Source organism: Salmo salar, chromosome 10 (genome assembly GCF_965601325.2).
Source record: "Salmo salar chromosome 10, fSalSal1, whole genome shotgun sequence".
NCBI lineage: Eukaryota > Metazoa > Chordata > Actinopteri > Salmoniformes > Salmonidae > Salmo > Salmo salar.
This window is the reverse complement of record NC_138300.1, coordinates 20100001-20116293: the sequence shown is the minus strand read 5'-3', so window position 1 is coordinate 20116293 and position 16293 is coordinate 20100001. Positions and strand designations below refer to the sequence as shown.

The following is a 16293-nucleotide window of genomic DNA, read 5'->3' as shown; positions in this document are numbered from 1 at the left end:
ACTCTTGTAACCAAGACGCAGCTTTGAGCCATTAACCCGTAAGACATCAGCAACAGCCCATCAGTGGGTACACCTGACACCACCCCTGTCCAGCCCACTCACCCCTGTCCAGCTCACTCACCCCTGTCCAGCTCACTCACCCCTGTCCAGCCCACTCACCCCTGTCCAGCTCACTCACCCCTGTCCAGCTCACTCACCCCTGTCCAGCTCACTCACCCCTGTCCAGCCCACTCACCCCTGTCCAGCCCACTCACCCCTGTCCAGCCCACTCACCCCTGTCCAGCCCTGTAGTACCCTCCAGGACATCCACACAGGTATCCTCCGTCTGTGTTGGAGCAGCCGAAGCTGCAGGGGTTACTGCCCATGGAACACTCATTGACATCCTGGCAGCCGCCCCCTCCCTGCTCAAAGTCAAAGCCGGACGGACACAAACACTTAAAGCTTCCCAGGGTGTTGTAGCAGGAGGCCGAGCCACACACGGACGCACCCGAACACTCGTTCTCATCTACAGGAAGTGGAGGGAGAGAGCGAGAGAGAGTCAAAAATGAGTCAAATACCAACCTAAGCACATTATGTACGGTATCAGATTTTGTTCTAGCTTTCATTTTTCATTGTCACTGACGCGGATACTTGGTAAGTTAGGTCCTGAATCTTCATTGAGGATATGACATAGAGCACAGCTCCTATGTCTCAATACCGGGCAGTGACATATTCTGTGGCTGTACGCTCCGCTTGAATCAAAAAGGGTTTAAGTAAGTGACTGTCCCACTCACCCACACACTGGTTCCACTGGTAGTGTTGTACATAGCCCTGAGGACAGCCACAGCGGAAACCTCCCATCATGTTCTGACAGCCGTGCTGACAGCGATGGTTACTGCCACACTCATCCACATCTGAAAGAGAAGTCACAGACATGGGGCGATGGGTGGTTAGACATAAAAAAATGTCTTTTTTGGGGGGCAACAACTAGCAAAAGTGGGTGGAGGGTTATGCGTGTGTGCTTATGACGGGGAGCGGTGTGTGTGTGTGTGTCTGCGTGCGTGCGTCGGGTCCTCACCTTCACACTCCAGGCCAGTGGTGTCCAGAGAGAAGCCTTTCCCACAGTCACAGTTAAAGCTGCCGGGAGTGTTGACACAGGAAGCCCTGGAGCCACACACACTGTTCTGCCCATTACACTCGTTGTTGTCTACGAGAGATGAAGATACAGATTCCTCAGATTTTGCACAAAACCCTTCAACTACCAGTTTCAAGTCTTAACCTGTTGGGTCTAGGGGGCAGCATTTGCACGTCTGGATAAAAAAAATGTACTCGATTTAATCTGGTTACTAATCCTACCCAGTAACTAGAATATGCATATACTTATTATATATGGATAGAAAACACTCTAAAGTTTCCAAAACTGTTTGAATGGTGTCTGTGAGTATAACAGAACTCATTTGGCAGGCAAAACCCTGAGACATTTTCTGACAGGAAGTGGATACCTGATGTGTTGTATTGACTTTAAACCTATCCCATTGAAAAACACAGGGGTTTAGGAATATTTTGGCACTTCCTATTGCTTCCACTAGATGTCACCAGCCTTTACAAAGTGTTTTGAGTCTTCTGGAGGGAGATCTGACCGAACAAGAGCCATGGAACGGTGATGTCCCATTAGACACCTGGCGCGCTACTTCATGTTGGGTACCCTCGTTCCAATACGTTATAAAAGAGTATGCATTCGTCCACCTTGAATATTATTCATGTTCTGGTTAAAAAAGGCCCTAATGATTTATGCTATACAACGTTTGACATGTTTGAACGAACGGAAATATATTTTTTCCCCTCGTTCATGACGAGAAGTCCGGCTGGCTTACATCATGTGCTAACGAGACGGAGATTTTTGGACATAAATGATGAGCTTTTTTGAACAAAACTACATTCGTTATGGACCTGTGATACCTGGAAGTGACATCTGATGAAGAGAATCAAAGGTAATGGATTATTTACATAGTATTTTCGATTTTAGATCTCCCCAACATGACGTCTAGTCTGTATCGCAACGCGTATTTTTCTGGGCGCAGTGCTCAGATTATTGCAAAGTGTGATTTCCCAGTAAGGTTATTTTTAAATCTGGCAAGTTGATTGCGTTCAAGAGATGTAAATCTATAATTCTTTAAATGACAATATAATATTTTACCAATGTTTTCTAATTTTAATTATTTAATTTCTGACGCTGACTTGACTGCCGGTTATTGGAGGGAAACGATTTCCTCAACATCAATGCCATAGTAAAACGCTGTTTTTGTATATAAATATGAACTTGATAGAACTAAAAATGCATGCATTGTCTAACATAATGTCCTAGGAGTGTCATCTGATGGAGATTGTAAAAGGTTAGTGCATCATTTTAGCTGGTTTTATGGTTTTGGTGACCCTGTCTTTGACTTGACAAAACATTACACACAACTCTTGTAAATGTACTGTCCTAACATACTCTAAATTTATGCTTTCGCCGTAAAACCTTTTTGAAATCGTAAAACGTGGTTAGATTAAGGAGATGTTTATCTTTCAAATGGTGTAACATAGTTGTATTTTTGAAAAATTTGAATTTTGACATTTATTTGGATTCAAATTTGCCGCTCTTGAAATGCACCTGCTGTTGATGGAGTGCACCACGGGTGGCACGCTAGCGTCCCACCTAGCCCCAAGAGGTTTTAAGAGTTCTTGAACTTTTCTAGGAAGTAGAATTGTCCTAAACAAAGTGATCGTGGCCCCTCACCGATGCAGGCGGTCTGGTGCTGGGTGAAGCCTGCAGGACACTTGCAGGTGAAACCTCCGATGGTGTTGACACACAGGAACTGACAGTTGTGCTGCTTGGTGGAACACTCATCCAGATCTGCAGTAGAAATATGGATTTGTTAATAAACTGTGATGAAAGCATGTATACTGGATGTAATTGAAAGTACCAGTTAGCATGTTAGACAATTCGGATAGAAGGATCGTGGGGAAATGGGAACTCGTGTTTCAGTATTTATCGGACTGGTCTTGAAGGCTGTGCGTGTGGACAGGAGCAGGGTCCACCCACCTTTGCAGGTCTTTCCGTCAGGCTGCATAGTGTATCCTCTGGGGCAGGAGCACAGGTAGCTGCCCTCTGTGTTCTTACACAGGAAGTTACAGGGCTTGGGAGACGCGGAACACTCATCCATATCTGAAACACGACAGACAGCGGTGAGTAATAAGTTCCCGAATGAGAGCAATTTCTACCCCGCAGCCAGGATGGTTTGGTCCGAGGCCCGGTAAGAAAGAGATAGAGAGGGACGGGTCATACCAATGCAGGAGGTGCCGGTGAAGTCGGTGGTATAGCCCACGTTGCAGTGGCAGCGGAACGATCCGATGGTGTTGATGCACTGGCCGTTCTTACACAGGTCTGGCATCACCGTGCACTCATTGATGTCTGCAACAACAGCGGGCGGGAATGTTAGACACACACATGAACACACACACCCCTCTTACCCCCCCCTTAACCCTCTCTCATCCCTTTCTCCTTCCACGTTCCGTTACCATCTCCTCTCCCCCTCCCTCATCCCCTTTCTCACGTCCTCTCCTCTAGCTAACCTCTGCCGTCGGTGGTGTACCCGGGTCCCAGTGGGCACATCCTCTTGTACTGCACGGTGCCAGGCAGTGGGCAGAGCTCACACTGGGGTCCCCAGCCGCGCCCAAGATTGCAGCAGCACTCAGATTTGGTGACACTGTTCCTGTTGGTGGAGCCCTGCTGGCACATAGTCTGGAGCACCTCGGTGAAACAGAAGCCCTGTCGGTTATCTGTAGCGGTGGAGGGAGAGGAGAGAAGGACAGGGGGAGAGATCAGTCCGCAATTTACAGGAGCTGCATATCAAGTATGTGTGTGGAAGGGGTGATACAGTCTTTCATGCTTTGGTTTTGATGCGGCTGCGTTGACATTGCATGGATGGGTTGTGCACCCTTCTGCAGAATCCTCTGTGGTGATATTCTCACCGATACAGTCCGTTCCAGTGGAGCTGGGCTGGAAGCCCTCGTTGCACACACAGCGGTAGCTGCCCACTGTGTTCTCACAGCGCCCGTTCTTACAGATGCCAGGCTTCGCGCGACACTCATTCAGGTCTGCCAGGGGGAGGAGGATGAAAGGAAGAGGAGGAGCGGACGAAGGGGAAGATGAGAGTTTAGAACAGTGTGACATAAAATGGAACCACTTTCAAGAAGTGATTTCTCTCCTGCAGTGTGTGTGTGTGTGTGTGTGTGTGTGTGTGTGTCTGTGTGTGTGTGTCTGTGTCTGTATGTGTGTGTGTGTGTGTGTGTGTGTGTGTGACTCACCCATGCAGCCATCTCCGTCAGGTCTGTGCTGCATGCCAGGGGGGCAGATACACATGAAAGTGCCAATCAGGTTCTTACAGGACATGCCCTTGGACTCACAGTCATCCAGCCCCTCCGAACACTCATCCTGGTCTGGAGAGAGAGAGAGAGAGGGGGAGGGAGAGAGAGAGAGAGGGAGGGAGAGAGGGAGGGAGAGAGAGGGAGAGAAAGCAAGTTAGAGAGAGAGAGAGGGGAGGGAGAGAGAGAGAGAGGGAGGGAGAGAGAGAGGGAGGGAGAGAGGGAGAGAAAGCAAGTTAGAGAGAGAGAGAGGGGAGAGAGAGAGAGAGAGAGGGAGAGAAAGCCAGTTAGAGAGAGAGAGGGGGGAGGGAGAGAGAGAGAGAGAGAGAGGGAGGGAGAGGGGGAGAGAGAGAGAGAGAGAGAAAGCAAGTTAGAGAGAGAGAGGGGAGGGAGAGAGAGAGAGAGAGAGGGAGGGAGGGAGAGAAAGCAAATTAGAGAGAGAGAGAGAGGGAGGGAGGGAGGGAGAGAGAGAGAGAGAGGGAGGGAGAGAAAGCAAGTTAGAGAGAGGGAGAGAGAGAGAGAGAGAGAGAGAGAGGGAGAGAAAGCAAGTTAGAGAGAGAGAGAGAGAGAGAGAGAGAGAGAGAGGGGAGGGAGGAGAGAGAGAAAGCCAGTTAGAGAGAGAGAGAGAGAGAGAGAGAGGGGAGGGAGGAGAGAGAGAAAGCCAGTTAAGAGAGAGAGAGAGAGAGAGAGAGAGAGAGAGAGAGAGAGAAAGAGGGAGAGAAAGCAAGTTAGAGAGAGAGAGAGAGAGAGAGAGGGGAGGGAGGGGGGGAGAGGGAGGAGAGAGAGAAAGCCAGTTAGAGAGAGAGAGAGAGAGAGAGAGGAGAGAGAGAAAGCCAGTTAGAGAGAGAGAGAGAGGGGAGGGGAGGGAGGGAGGGAGAGAAAGCCAGTTAGAGAGAGAGAGAGAGAGAGAGAGACAGAGAGAGAGAGAGAGGAGGGAGGGAGGAGAGAGAGAAAGCCAGTTAGAGAGAGAGAGAGAGAGAGAGAGCGAGAGAGAGAGAGGAGGGAGGGAGGAGAGAGAGAAAGCCAGTTAGAGAGAGAGAGAGAGAGAGAGAGAGAGAGAGAGAGAGGAGGGAGGGAGGAGAGAGAGAAAGCCAGTTAGAGAGAGATAGAGAGAGAGAGAGAGCGAGAGAGAAAGAGGGAGAGAAAGCAAGAGAGCGAGAGAGAGAGAGAGGGGAGGGATAGAGAGAGAGGGGAGGGAGAGAGAGAGAGGGGAGGGAGAGAGAGAGAGGGGAGGGAGAGAGAGAGAGACGAGGAGAGGAAATGTTTAAAGAAAAATAGACAAAGATGTCTAGGCTACTGATCCATTTGGCCAATAAGAAGCGGGAAAAAACAAATGACTAAAACAGATGAATGATTATACTGTAACGTACAGTATGTTCATAATCCAGCCATGAATCAAGTTCACTGTAAAACTGGCATCTCTAAAGCACCACCATATAAAACCAGCCGGGTGAATTTACGATGACTAACTTCACTTTAACACAGCTGTATAATAGCTACCCCACATGGGTTAGTCTTACTGAGGGTTTTCATATGACTGCTGATAAAGCGAGAGAGTCCTGAGAGAAAGAGAGAGAAAAGGCTCATGTGGAGGGAGGGAGAGAGAGGGAGACAGAGAGAGAGAAAGAGACAGAGAGAGACAGGCTCCTGTGGAAAGAGAGAGACAGGCTCCTGTGGAGGGAGGGAGAGAGAGGGAGACACAGAGAGAGACAGAGAGAGAGACAGGCTCCTGTGGAGGGAGGGAGAGAGACAGAGAGAGAGAGAGAGACAGAGAAAGAGAGAGAGACAGACACAGACAGAGACTCCTGTGTGGAGGTAGGTTATGCCGCGTCCCCTCACCTCTGCACATGCGGTGGTCGTCTCGCAGCACGTAGCCCGAGGGACACATGCACTCGTAGGAACCAAAGGTGTTTACACAACGGAAGGCACACAGCAGGGGGTTAAGAGAACACTCGTTGATATCTGGAGAGAGAGATGGAGGGAGAGAGCAAGAATGAGAGAGAGAGAGAGAGAGAGAGAGAGAGATGAGTCCATGAGCATTCTATCATACAAGAATAATTGTACAATCGGACGGTATATCATCATAAGCATTTGCCATTTTCCAGGTGAAAGGTCATGGGTGTGTGTTTGTATGATGTTACATACCTTCACAGGTCATCATGGAGCCAGGTTCGAAGCCTTCATGACAGGAGCACTCAAAGCCCCCCACCACATTAGTACAGGTCCCGTTACCACAGGGGTTTCCTATAGAGCACTCATCAGTGTCTGGGGAGGGAGAGGAGGGGAGACAGGGGAAGGGTGATTAGGTAAATGCATTTGTCCTCAGGTATGTTGACTTCTGACATGAATGTAATCTTGAAGGAAAGTAAATCTAATCATCATCGTCATCATTATCAACACCAATAGGGGTCAGGGGTCAGCTCACCAACACAGTTGACCCCGGTGTAGTCCAGGTTGTAGCCAAAGGGACACTCGCAGCGGAACGATCCGTCAGTGTTGATACAGACACCGTTCACACAGACGCCTGGGTTGTCCAGACACTCGTTCATGTCTACAGAAAGACAGATGAGGACAGTTTATTGTCCAGACACTCGTTCATGTCTACAGAAAGACAGATGAGGACAGTTTATTGTCCAGACACTCGTTCATGTCTACAGAAAGACAGATGAGGACAGTTTATTGTCCAGACACTCGTTCATGTCTACAGAAAGACAGATGAGGACAGTTTATTGTCCAGACACTCGTTCATGTCTACAGAAAGACAGATGAGGACAGTTTATTGTCCAGACACTCGTTCATGTCTACAGAAAGACAGATGAGGACAGTTTATTGTCCAGACACTCGTTCATGTCTACAGAAAGACAGATGAGGACAGTTTATTGTCCAGACATGTTTGACATCTGGTCATCAGAGAGCTGATTCAGTTGAAGGGTTGGTATGTCTGGGGTTGGCCCAGTCGTGTCACTTGTCACTCACCCTCACGGGCGTCCCCAAGTCCAGGCAGGGATCCATGGCCGTAGGGACACAGGCTTTTAAAGGACGCTGGAGACACAAGGAGACGTTAAATAGACGTTAAATGTACACACACTGACAGGACAGGATCCACTAAGCTTAGTTCTCATCAACTGGCTTGTGTTGAGGAATACATTATCATAACAAACATTAAATGGAAAAGTACTGGAAGTGAGGTGTGTGTGTGTGTGTGTGTGTGTGTGTGTGTGGGTGTGGAACGTGCGTGTCGTGCGCGTGACTCACCCTCGCTCTCGCGTGGGCACAGCTCGCAGGGGTCTCCCCAGCCCTCGCCTGGCATCTTGCTGCAGCAGCACTTGGCCTTGGTGGTGTTGAAGGCCTTGGGCACAGAACACTTGCTGGACTCGAAGCGGGTGAAACAGAAGCTCTCTCTGGTGTCTGTCATACAGAGGGGGTTGGGGGGAAAAAACACAGTCAGGTGGATAGCAGACAATAGACTCCCACTAGTGGGTCTGCTGGAAAGGATAGAGGTGCTGTGATTTCTAACACATCTGTTACTTGGCCATTTAATGACAACTGTAACGTACAGTTCTCTCTCCCTCTCACCCAAACAGCGGCGCCCATTGTCCGACAGGACGAAGCCACTCTGGCAGATACACTGGAAGCTTCCTGGGGTGTTGGTGCACGTGCCAAACTGGCAGATATTGGGCTCCACCTCACACTCGTTGATATCTGGAAGAGAAAGTGAGCGACCGACAGGGAAATAGGGATGAGAGGCGGGAGAGGGAATGAGTGTAAAATCACAGCAAACTCTAAGGCCAGATGGTGTATGTGTGTGTATGGATGGCTATGTGTGTGTGTGCATACATACACACACTCTAAGGCCAGATGGTGTATGTGTGTGTATGGATGGCTATGTGTGTGTGTGCATACATACACACACTCTAAGGCCAGATGGTTCTGCTGCAACAAGGCTATAAGGCTGATACACAGCGTGTGGTGTGGGTGTGTGTTGGGCCAGAAGGCAGGGTCACTGCAGGTCGTTGACACCCTGATGTGTAGGTGGGGGCGTGTGCTGGCTCTATCAGTGTGAGCAGGTGGGATCAGAATGTGCAGAAGTAATGAAGTCATGTTCTCTGTGGTAGCTATTCAGTGTGTGTGTGTGAACTTGCGTCAAAGTTAATGGTCTCTTTCACCTCCAATAGTTAAGCGTGCGACGGAGTGTGTGTGTGTGTGTGTAGGGCTCCTACCTATACACTGGTCGTTCTGGACCTCGTATCCAGGTGGGCAGATACAGCGGAACGACCCGTCCAGGTTCTGACAGGTTCCAGGAGAGCAGGTACCAGGAAGACTCACACACTCATTGATATCTGAGGAAGAACATTGTGTGATTATACAGTACGCCTCAACGAAAACACACTATACACCCCAAGACATACATCAAATACTTGATTTAGCTTGGGGTTTGCACTTTGGGGACCATTCCATTGGCTCCATTGCACCAAGCAAACTGAATCAAGCATGAATCAAATATTCGAAAGTATACGACAAATGTACTTGACCCAGGTTTAGAGTTGCTAGGGTGTTGACGTTGCTTACCGACACAGTTTTTTCCATCGGGGGTGAGTTCGTAGCCTTCCTGACAGAGACACTGGAAGGATCCCAGGCTGTTGATACACTGGCCGTTCCTACACACCTGACCCACCAACGCACTGCACTCATCAATGTCTGGAGGGGGACAGGGAAGTGGAGAGAGTTCATAAGATTTGATCTAATTATTCAGAATGTGCTACTCGAAAGAATCCCTTTTTAACATTTCGACTGAATTACTCCTTAACTGTGGCCATAGTGTTATTTTCCATGATGAGATACCTCAGGATGTCATACGTACCCATGCAGTCATTGTTGTGCGTGAGCTCGAATCCAGGGAAGCAGAGACAGTTGTAGGAGCCCACCGTGTTCTTACAGGTTCCGTTCCCACACGGCTGTCTGTCACACTCATCAATATCTGAGACGGAGCGAGACCAGGGGGTGAGACCGAGGTGAGATGATTGAAAACCAACTACAGAGTGTCTACTGTGTCTGCTATGGTAAGTCTTTTGAGTTTACCGGGACTCTTTACTCACCCATGCACATTGTCTGGTCGGCGGTGGCCTTGAAGCCGTTGTGGCAGAGACAGCGGTAGCTGCCCTGGGTGTCGATACACTCTCCGTGGCTACACACATTAGGGATCTCCTGGCACTCGTTGCGGTCTACACACACACACACAGGGAGAGAAGATACACACCTTTTTAGTTTATTTTAAAATAAACGATCTAACCAGGAAGTTCCATTGAGAACAAAAATATACACTGAGTATACAAAACATTAAGAACACCTGCTCTTTCCATGACATGACTGACCAGGTGAACCCAGGTGAAAGCTATGATCCCTTATTGATGTCACTTGTTAAATCCACTTCAATCAGTGTAGATGAAGGGGAGGAGACGGGTTAAAGAAGGATTTTTAAGCCTTGAGACAATTGAGACATGGATTGTGTATGTATGCTATTCAGAGGGTGAATGGGCAAGACAAAAGATTGAAGTGCCTTTGAACGGGGTGAGGTAGTAGGGGAGATGAAATACATTAATATTTATAATCTCAGTGTGTTTTCCCATTGACTAATAAACCCCCCCTTTTGTTCTGAGATGGTAAATCCTCATGGCCCCCAGGCACAGAGTTGGGACTCACCCACGCAGGCCCCGCTGGGGGACAGCTTGAAGCCTGGCGAGCACTCGCAGCGGTAGCTCCCTGGGATGTTGATACAGTTGGCGTTGCGTTGGCACAGGTTGTCTCCGCTGTTACACTCGTCGATATCTGGAGGGAATGAAAAACAAGAGCGGGCAGCGACCATCAGTCACAGTGGTCATAACTGTCTAGTAAAAGCCCAGTGTGAGGTAATGCAGAGGCTGAGGAGGGTCAAACAGAACAGTGCCAGACTGGCTGGGGTTCAGTTCCTCGGTGCTTTAGCGTGATTTAAGTCCCCTGGACTGGCAGACCCTGGCATTAGGCCCCTACAGGGCCAGTATACTCTGCTGTCTGTCTTCACAATTCATGTGGGAGAGAAAGGGCAGCATTAACTTTACTGCTTATTAAGTGTGAGTGTGTGGATGTGTGTGTGTTTTGTGTGCGGGTACATTTGGTTTGAGGGCCACATAAAGTGTGTACGTATGTGTATATGAGGGAATGTTTACGATCGGAAAAAGGTGATGATCGTGTGTGTGTGTGTGTGTGTCTGAGCCTTACCTTCACAGATGAGCAGTATATTGTTGTAGCTGAAGCCCATGGGACATTCACAGCGGAAGCTTCCTATCTGGTTGATACACACTCCGTTGGCACAAATCCCCGGGATCTCTCGACACTCATCGATATCTAGCGGAACAATACAGCAACAGCTCTGCTAGAAGTCATTCACTCACAAAGCTACTCCATAAAGCCACTATATAATAGCACCATATCATGTTATTATTATTGTTCTACAGTAGGACCACATAGTAACATAATGATTATAGTATCTATCGGTTTTGGCAGTTGAGCAGTTTCTGTTCTGAACCAGCAGTAGGCCAGAATGACCTATTTGACCTAGTGGTGACCTTACCGATGGGCTTGCCCGTGTGGATGTCTATGATGAACCCAGGAGCCTGGTTCCCACACAGTAACTGGTACTCCGCTGTGGCGGAGAGGATAAAACGACAGAGTGAACTTAGGCACCAAGAACATACAGTATTTAGAGGCTGTCATGAAAGAGTTGGAGGTAGTGTGTCTATGAGTGTGTATGTGTGTGTTTATGCGAGTGTGTGCAAGTGTCTTATGTTCCAGCTCACAGGTGACAGGGGTAGGGCAGGCTTCACAGGGCTTGTTCCAGGCCTTGCCCACGTTGTAGGCACAGCAGCACATCTTCTTGGTCATGTTGAACGACAGCTCGTTCTCACACGTGTCGTTGAAGTTGCGGTAACACACGCTCTTCCTCATGTCTGTGATGTCGGCAGAGACGAGGTGGAGAATGACTCACCATAAATACACAACTCATTAACTGTTGGTAATCCATTATCGTTTGTAAACCGTTACTAAACTGTTTGTACGTTTATTCAGACGCAGACGCACACGCTCACACACACACACACACACACACACACACACACACACACACACACACACACACACACACACACACACACACACACGGAATAACACATATGGAGTCATGTAGTAACCAAAACAGTGTTATACAAATCAAAATATATTTTCTGTGAGATTCTTCAAAGTAGCCACCCTTTGCCTTGATGAAAGCTTTGCAGACTTTGGAATTCTCTCAACCAGCTTCATGAGGTAGTCACATGGAATGCCTTTCAATTAACAGGTGTGCCTTGTTAAAAGTTAATTTGTAGAATTTATTTCGTTCTTAATGCATTTGAGCCAATCAGTTGTGTTGTGACAAGGTGGGGGGGGGGGTATACAGAAGAAGTCTATATTATGGCAAGAACAGCTCAAATAAGCAAAGAGAAACGACAGTCCATCATTACTTTAAGACATGAAGGTTAGTCAATCTGGAAAATTTCAAGAACTTTGAAAGTTTCTTCAAGTGCAGTCGCAAAAACCATCAAGTGCTATGATGAAACTGGCTCTCATGAGGACCGCCACAGGAAAGGAAGACCCAGAGTTACCTCTGCTGCAGAGGATAAGTTCATTAGAGTTACCAGCCTCAGAAATTGCAGCCCAAATAAATGCTTCACAGAGTTCAAGTAACAGACATCTCAACATCAACTGTTCAGAGGAGACTGTGTGAATCAGGCATTCATGGTCGAATTGCTCCAAAGAAACCACTACTAAAGGACACCAATAAGAAGAAGAGACTTGCTTGGGCCAAGAAACAAGAGCAATGGACATTAAACCGATGGAAATCTGTCCTTTGGTCTGATGAGTCCAAATGTAAGATTTTTGGTTCCAACCGCTGAGTCTTTGTGAGACGCAGAGTAGATGAACAGATGATCTCTGCATGTGTGGTTCCCACTGTGAAGCATGGAGGAGGAGGTGTGATGGTGTGGGGGTGCTTTGCTGGTGACACTATCTGTGATTTATTTAAAATTCAAGGCACACTTAACCAGCATGGATACCACAGCATTCTGCAGCAATACGCCATCCCATCTGGTTTGCGTTTAATGGGATTATCATTTGTTTTTCAACTGGACAAGGACCCAAACACCCCTCCAGGCTGTGTAAGGGCTATTTGACCAAGGAGAGTGATGGAGTGCTGCATCAGATGACCTGGCCTCCACAATCACCTGACCTCAACCCAATTGAGATGGCTTGGGATGAGTTAGACCGCAGAGTGAAGGAAAATCAGCCAACAAGTGCTCAGCATATGTGGGAACTCCTTCAAGACTGTTGGAAAAGCATTCCTCATGAAGCTGGTTGAGAGAATGCTAAGCGTGTGCAAAGCTGTCATCAAGGCAAAGGGTGGGGACTTTGAAGAATCTAAAATATATTTTGATTTGTTTAACACTTTGTTGGTTACTACATGATTCCATATGTGTTATTTGATAGTTTTGATGTCTTCACTATTAAAATAGTAAAAATAAAGAAAAACCCTTGAATGAGTAGGTGTGTCCAAACTTTTGACTGGTACTGCATATATAATTTAGTATGTACCACCCAGTGTGGTCTGACTCACCCATGCAGTTGTTTCCTCCGTTGACCTGCATGTACTCAGGAGGACACACGCAGGTGTAGTTCCCCAAGGTGTTGTAGCAGGTACCAGGACCACAGATTCCAATGTGGGCTGTGCACTCATCAATATCTACACACACAAACACAGAATACACATGGTTACACACAGCACTGTCTTTTGTTATCTTATACTGGGCTTTAGGGGGTCATCAACGATCAACTGAATCAGATGAATACTGGGAAAGTCTGGAGAAAGACCTCATTTGACCCTTCTGTGACCTTTTCCCTCTTACCCTCGCAGATGCGTGTCTCCTCGTTGAGGTAGTAGCCTGCGGGGCACTCGCACTGGAAGCTACCGAAGGTGTTGACACAGTTGCCGCCCTGGCACAGGCCTGGCAGCTCCTGGCACTCATCAATGTCTGGTGGGGGCAGTGGGAGAAGGAGTGCGGTTGAGTTTGTTGGGACATACTCTTAATAAATACAAGGGGATAATAAGATATGGACGAACAGTGTTACCTTCCAGGATGACAGTGATGGGGTTAGGTCTGAAGCCCTCTCCTCCGGGACACAGTGTCTTGTACTCCGCTACAGACAACAACAAAAAACACCCCAAAAAGATCATACCACATTTTCCTCAAAAATATATGTGGAATTGGCCAAGATGTTTAGTTTGTCTACATAAAGAGCATGTCTGTCATGATTTGGTTCGACCAAGCTTGATTGTACGTACTGGAGTTGATGGGTGGGCAGAGCTCACAGGGGTTTCCCCAGGCTCCTCCCAGGGAGCAGCAGCAGGAGGCGCGGGTGACGCCCACGCCGATCTCAGCGCTGCAGGAGATGCCACCGTCGCCACGCGCCAACGTGTCCAGGAAACAGTTGCCCACTCGTGTGTCTGAGATGAGGGAAAGGAATTATTGTTACACGCCCATCAACACTTCCTGCCACTCATTCATTGGCTGAGGAGTCTTCATCTCCATGGCTACCAGACATTAGCATTGCTCTGATGCCAGGTGTCCAGTACTCACCCACACAGCCCACTCCAGTAGGGTTGAGCTCGAAGTCCGGAGGGCAGTTACACAGGTAACTTCCTGGTGTGTTCACACACAAGCCGTTGATGCAGTTCACAGGGTCCGCACACTCGTTAATGTCTGGAACACACACACACACACACACACACACACACACACACACACACACACACACACACACACACACACACACACACACACACACACACACACACACACACACACACACACACACTTTATGACCAACATTAAATAACACACATAGAGCCACACACACATGCTTTAACCACACACATGCACTATATGAAAGCTATGCACTTAGACTGAGAGGACTGGAGAAAGCAGAAAGGGCCTTGATAAAGTCACAGACTTGCTGCGGCTGCACATGGCAGAGAGATCGAGTGGCACAACGAGGGAATACAAAGTCCAAATTGATGGTGAAATATGAGGGCTGCCAGACTGGCTTGGTAGTGATGCCGTGTCAGAGTTATCAGAGTATGGTAGAGGCCGTGTGTTTCTCACCAGTACAGTTTCCTCCGCTGCGGTCCAGCTCGTAGCCGTCGTCACACACACACCGGAACATCCCCGGGAGGTTCTGACACGTTCCAAACACACAGATGTTCTGGAAGTTACATTCGTCGATATCTACCGGAGAGGCAGAGAAAGATATGGTCAGTGTCTATGGTCAGAACGATGGTGTATGTGTGTGTGTGTGTGTGTGTGTTTGTGTGTTATTCTGACCCTGGCAGGCCTTGCTGTCCTCAGTCGGGGTGAAGCCCATCTCACACTCGCAGCGGTAGCCGCCCGGAGCGTTCAGACACTGGCCGTTCTCACACAGGTTCACGTTGTCAGCACACTCATCCATATCTGAACAGGAGAAGCCGTCCCCGTTGAAGCCCTCCTTGCAGGCACAGCGGTAGGAGCCGGGCGTGTTGACACAGTCTGCGTTGAGGTTGCAGTTGTGCTCCTCGGTGGAACACTCATCCACGTCTACAGGGAGAGAGGAGGGTCAAACATAATCAGTTGACTTGGTGTCCATAGACGAGGCAGCCATGCAGTAACAATTCAAGAACCTATTCTGAGAAGTACTGTAGAGATCAACTACTGTAGATGTCACATCTCCGTTTCCAAGACAGCTGAAGAATGTATGGCTCAGTTGGTAGAGCGCGGTGCTCACAACGTCAAGGTTGTGGGTTCGATTCCCATGAAAGTGTCTGCTAAATTACGTCTTTCTTTAATCCATTTAACAGGCTTTTGTTCCAGCCCAGCACTAGCATACTCACCCACACACTTGATGCCGTCTCCCACCCAGCCGTCACGACAGCGACACTTGAAGCTTCCGGGGATGTTGACGCAGGCAGCATGCATGTCACAGTTATGGGCTCCAATCTCACACTCATCAATATCTAGGAGAAGGAGAAACAGCAGAGAGATAAATGTAGAGACATGCGAGTGCCTCTCTCATTCTGTCTGGCTTATACCTCACACTATCCATGGATGTAAAAAATGACCAAAGCTTTATGACATCATCACAACTAAGATAGTGTTTTACAGTAAGTTACAACCAGCGTGTGTGTAGCCCGTGGTGTTGTGTGTCGTATGGTGTGTGTGTGTGTGTACACTGTACCTGTGCAGCCGGTGGAGCCCTTCTTGACAAAGTATCCCAGCTGACAGTGACAGATGAAGGATCCCTTGGTGTTCTCACAGTCCCCATGTAGACAGATGTTAGGGTTCAGCTCACACTCGTTCACATCTGGACACACACACGGGAACACGCGCACGGGAACACGCACACGGGAACACACCCACGGGAACACGCACAGGGGAACATGCACAGGGGAACACGCACACGGGAACACGCACACGGGAACACGCACACGGGAACACACACACGGGAACACGCACACGGGAACACGCACACGGGAACACGCACACGGGAACACGCACACGGGAACACGCACACGGGAACACACACACGGGAACACACACACGGGAACACGCACACGGGAACATGAGTTAACTGGTCTTGGAGAGGGGACAGAGGGAGTAAAATGCATGTCTAACAGGTAAGGGTAAAATTAGAGGGATGGGGGAGGGAGAGAGAGAAGAGAAGGCGAGAGAAGAGAGGGAGAGAGAGAGAGATGGAGAGAGAGAGAGAGAGAAAGGGAGGGAGAGAGAGAGAGAGGGAGAGAAGAGAAGTGGA

At 48.5% G+C, this 16293-nt stretch overlaps 1 protein-coding gene across 2 annotated transcripts in view; it reads right to left on the bottom strand.

Annotated features, from left to right (window-relative positions):
• Positions 1-16293, bottom strand: part of LOC106613712 (fibrillin-2) — an 89643-nt gene that overhangs the window by 3963 nt on the left and 69387 nt on the right. For both annotated transcript variants that reach the window (XM_014216250.3, XM_014216249.3), the window contains exons 31-62: positions 15718-15843; positions 15374-15496; positions 14832-15080; positions 14613-14735; positions 14088-14210; positions 13793-13954; positions 13579-13647; positions 13356-13481; positions 13067-13192; positions 11220-11369; positions 10994-11065; positions 10642-10767; positions 10087-10212; positions 9483-9608; positions 9248-9364; positions 8956-9084; positions 8607-8726; positions 7963-8088; positions 7642-7794; positions 7363-7428; positions 6812-6937; positions 6532-6651; positions 6226-6348; positions 4330-4461; positions 3994-4119; positions 3595-3801; positions 3308-3433; positions 3065-3187; positions 2759-2875; positions 1058-1186; positions 774-893; positions 274-505 (exon numbers count right to left, since the gene is read on the bottom strand). In XM_014216250.3, the coding sequence (XP_014071725.1) occupies positions 274-505; positions 774-893; positions 1058-1186; positions 2759-2875; positions 3065-3187; positions 3308-3433; positions 3595-3801; positions 3994-4119; positions 4330-4461; positions 6226-6348; positions 6532-6651; positions 6812-6937; positions 7363-7428; positions 7642-7794; positions 7963-8088; positions 8607-8726; positions 8956-9084; positions 9248-9364; positions 9483-9608; positions 10087-10212; positions 10642-10767; positions 10994-11065; positions 11220-11369; positions 13067-13192; positions 13356-13481; positions 13579-13647; positions 13793-13954; positions 14088-14210; positions 14613-14735; positions 14832-15080; positions 15374-15496; positions 15718-15843 (4219 nt within the window). The remainder of the gene's footprint in view (positions 1-273; positions 506-773; positions 894-1057; positions 1187-2758; positions 2876-3064; positions 3188-3307; positions 3434-3594; positions 3802-3993; positions 4120-4329; positions 4462-6225; positions 6349-6531; positions 6652-6811; positions 6938-7362; positions 7429-7641; positions 7795-7962; positions 8089-8606; positions 8727-8955; positions 9085-9247; positions 9365-9482; positions 9609-10086; positions 10213-10641; positions 10768-10993; positions 11066-11219; positions 11370-13066; positions 13193-13355; positions 13482-13578; positions 13648-13792; positions 13955-14087; positions 14211-14612; positions 14736-14831; positions 15081-15373; positions 15497-15717; positions 15844-16293) is intronic.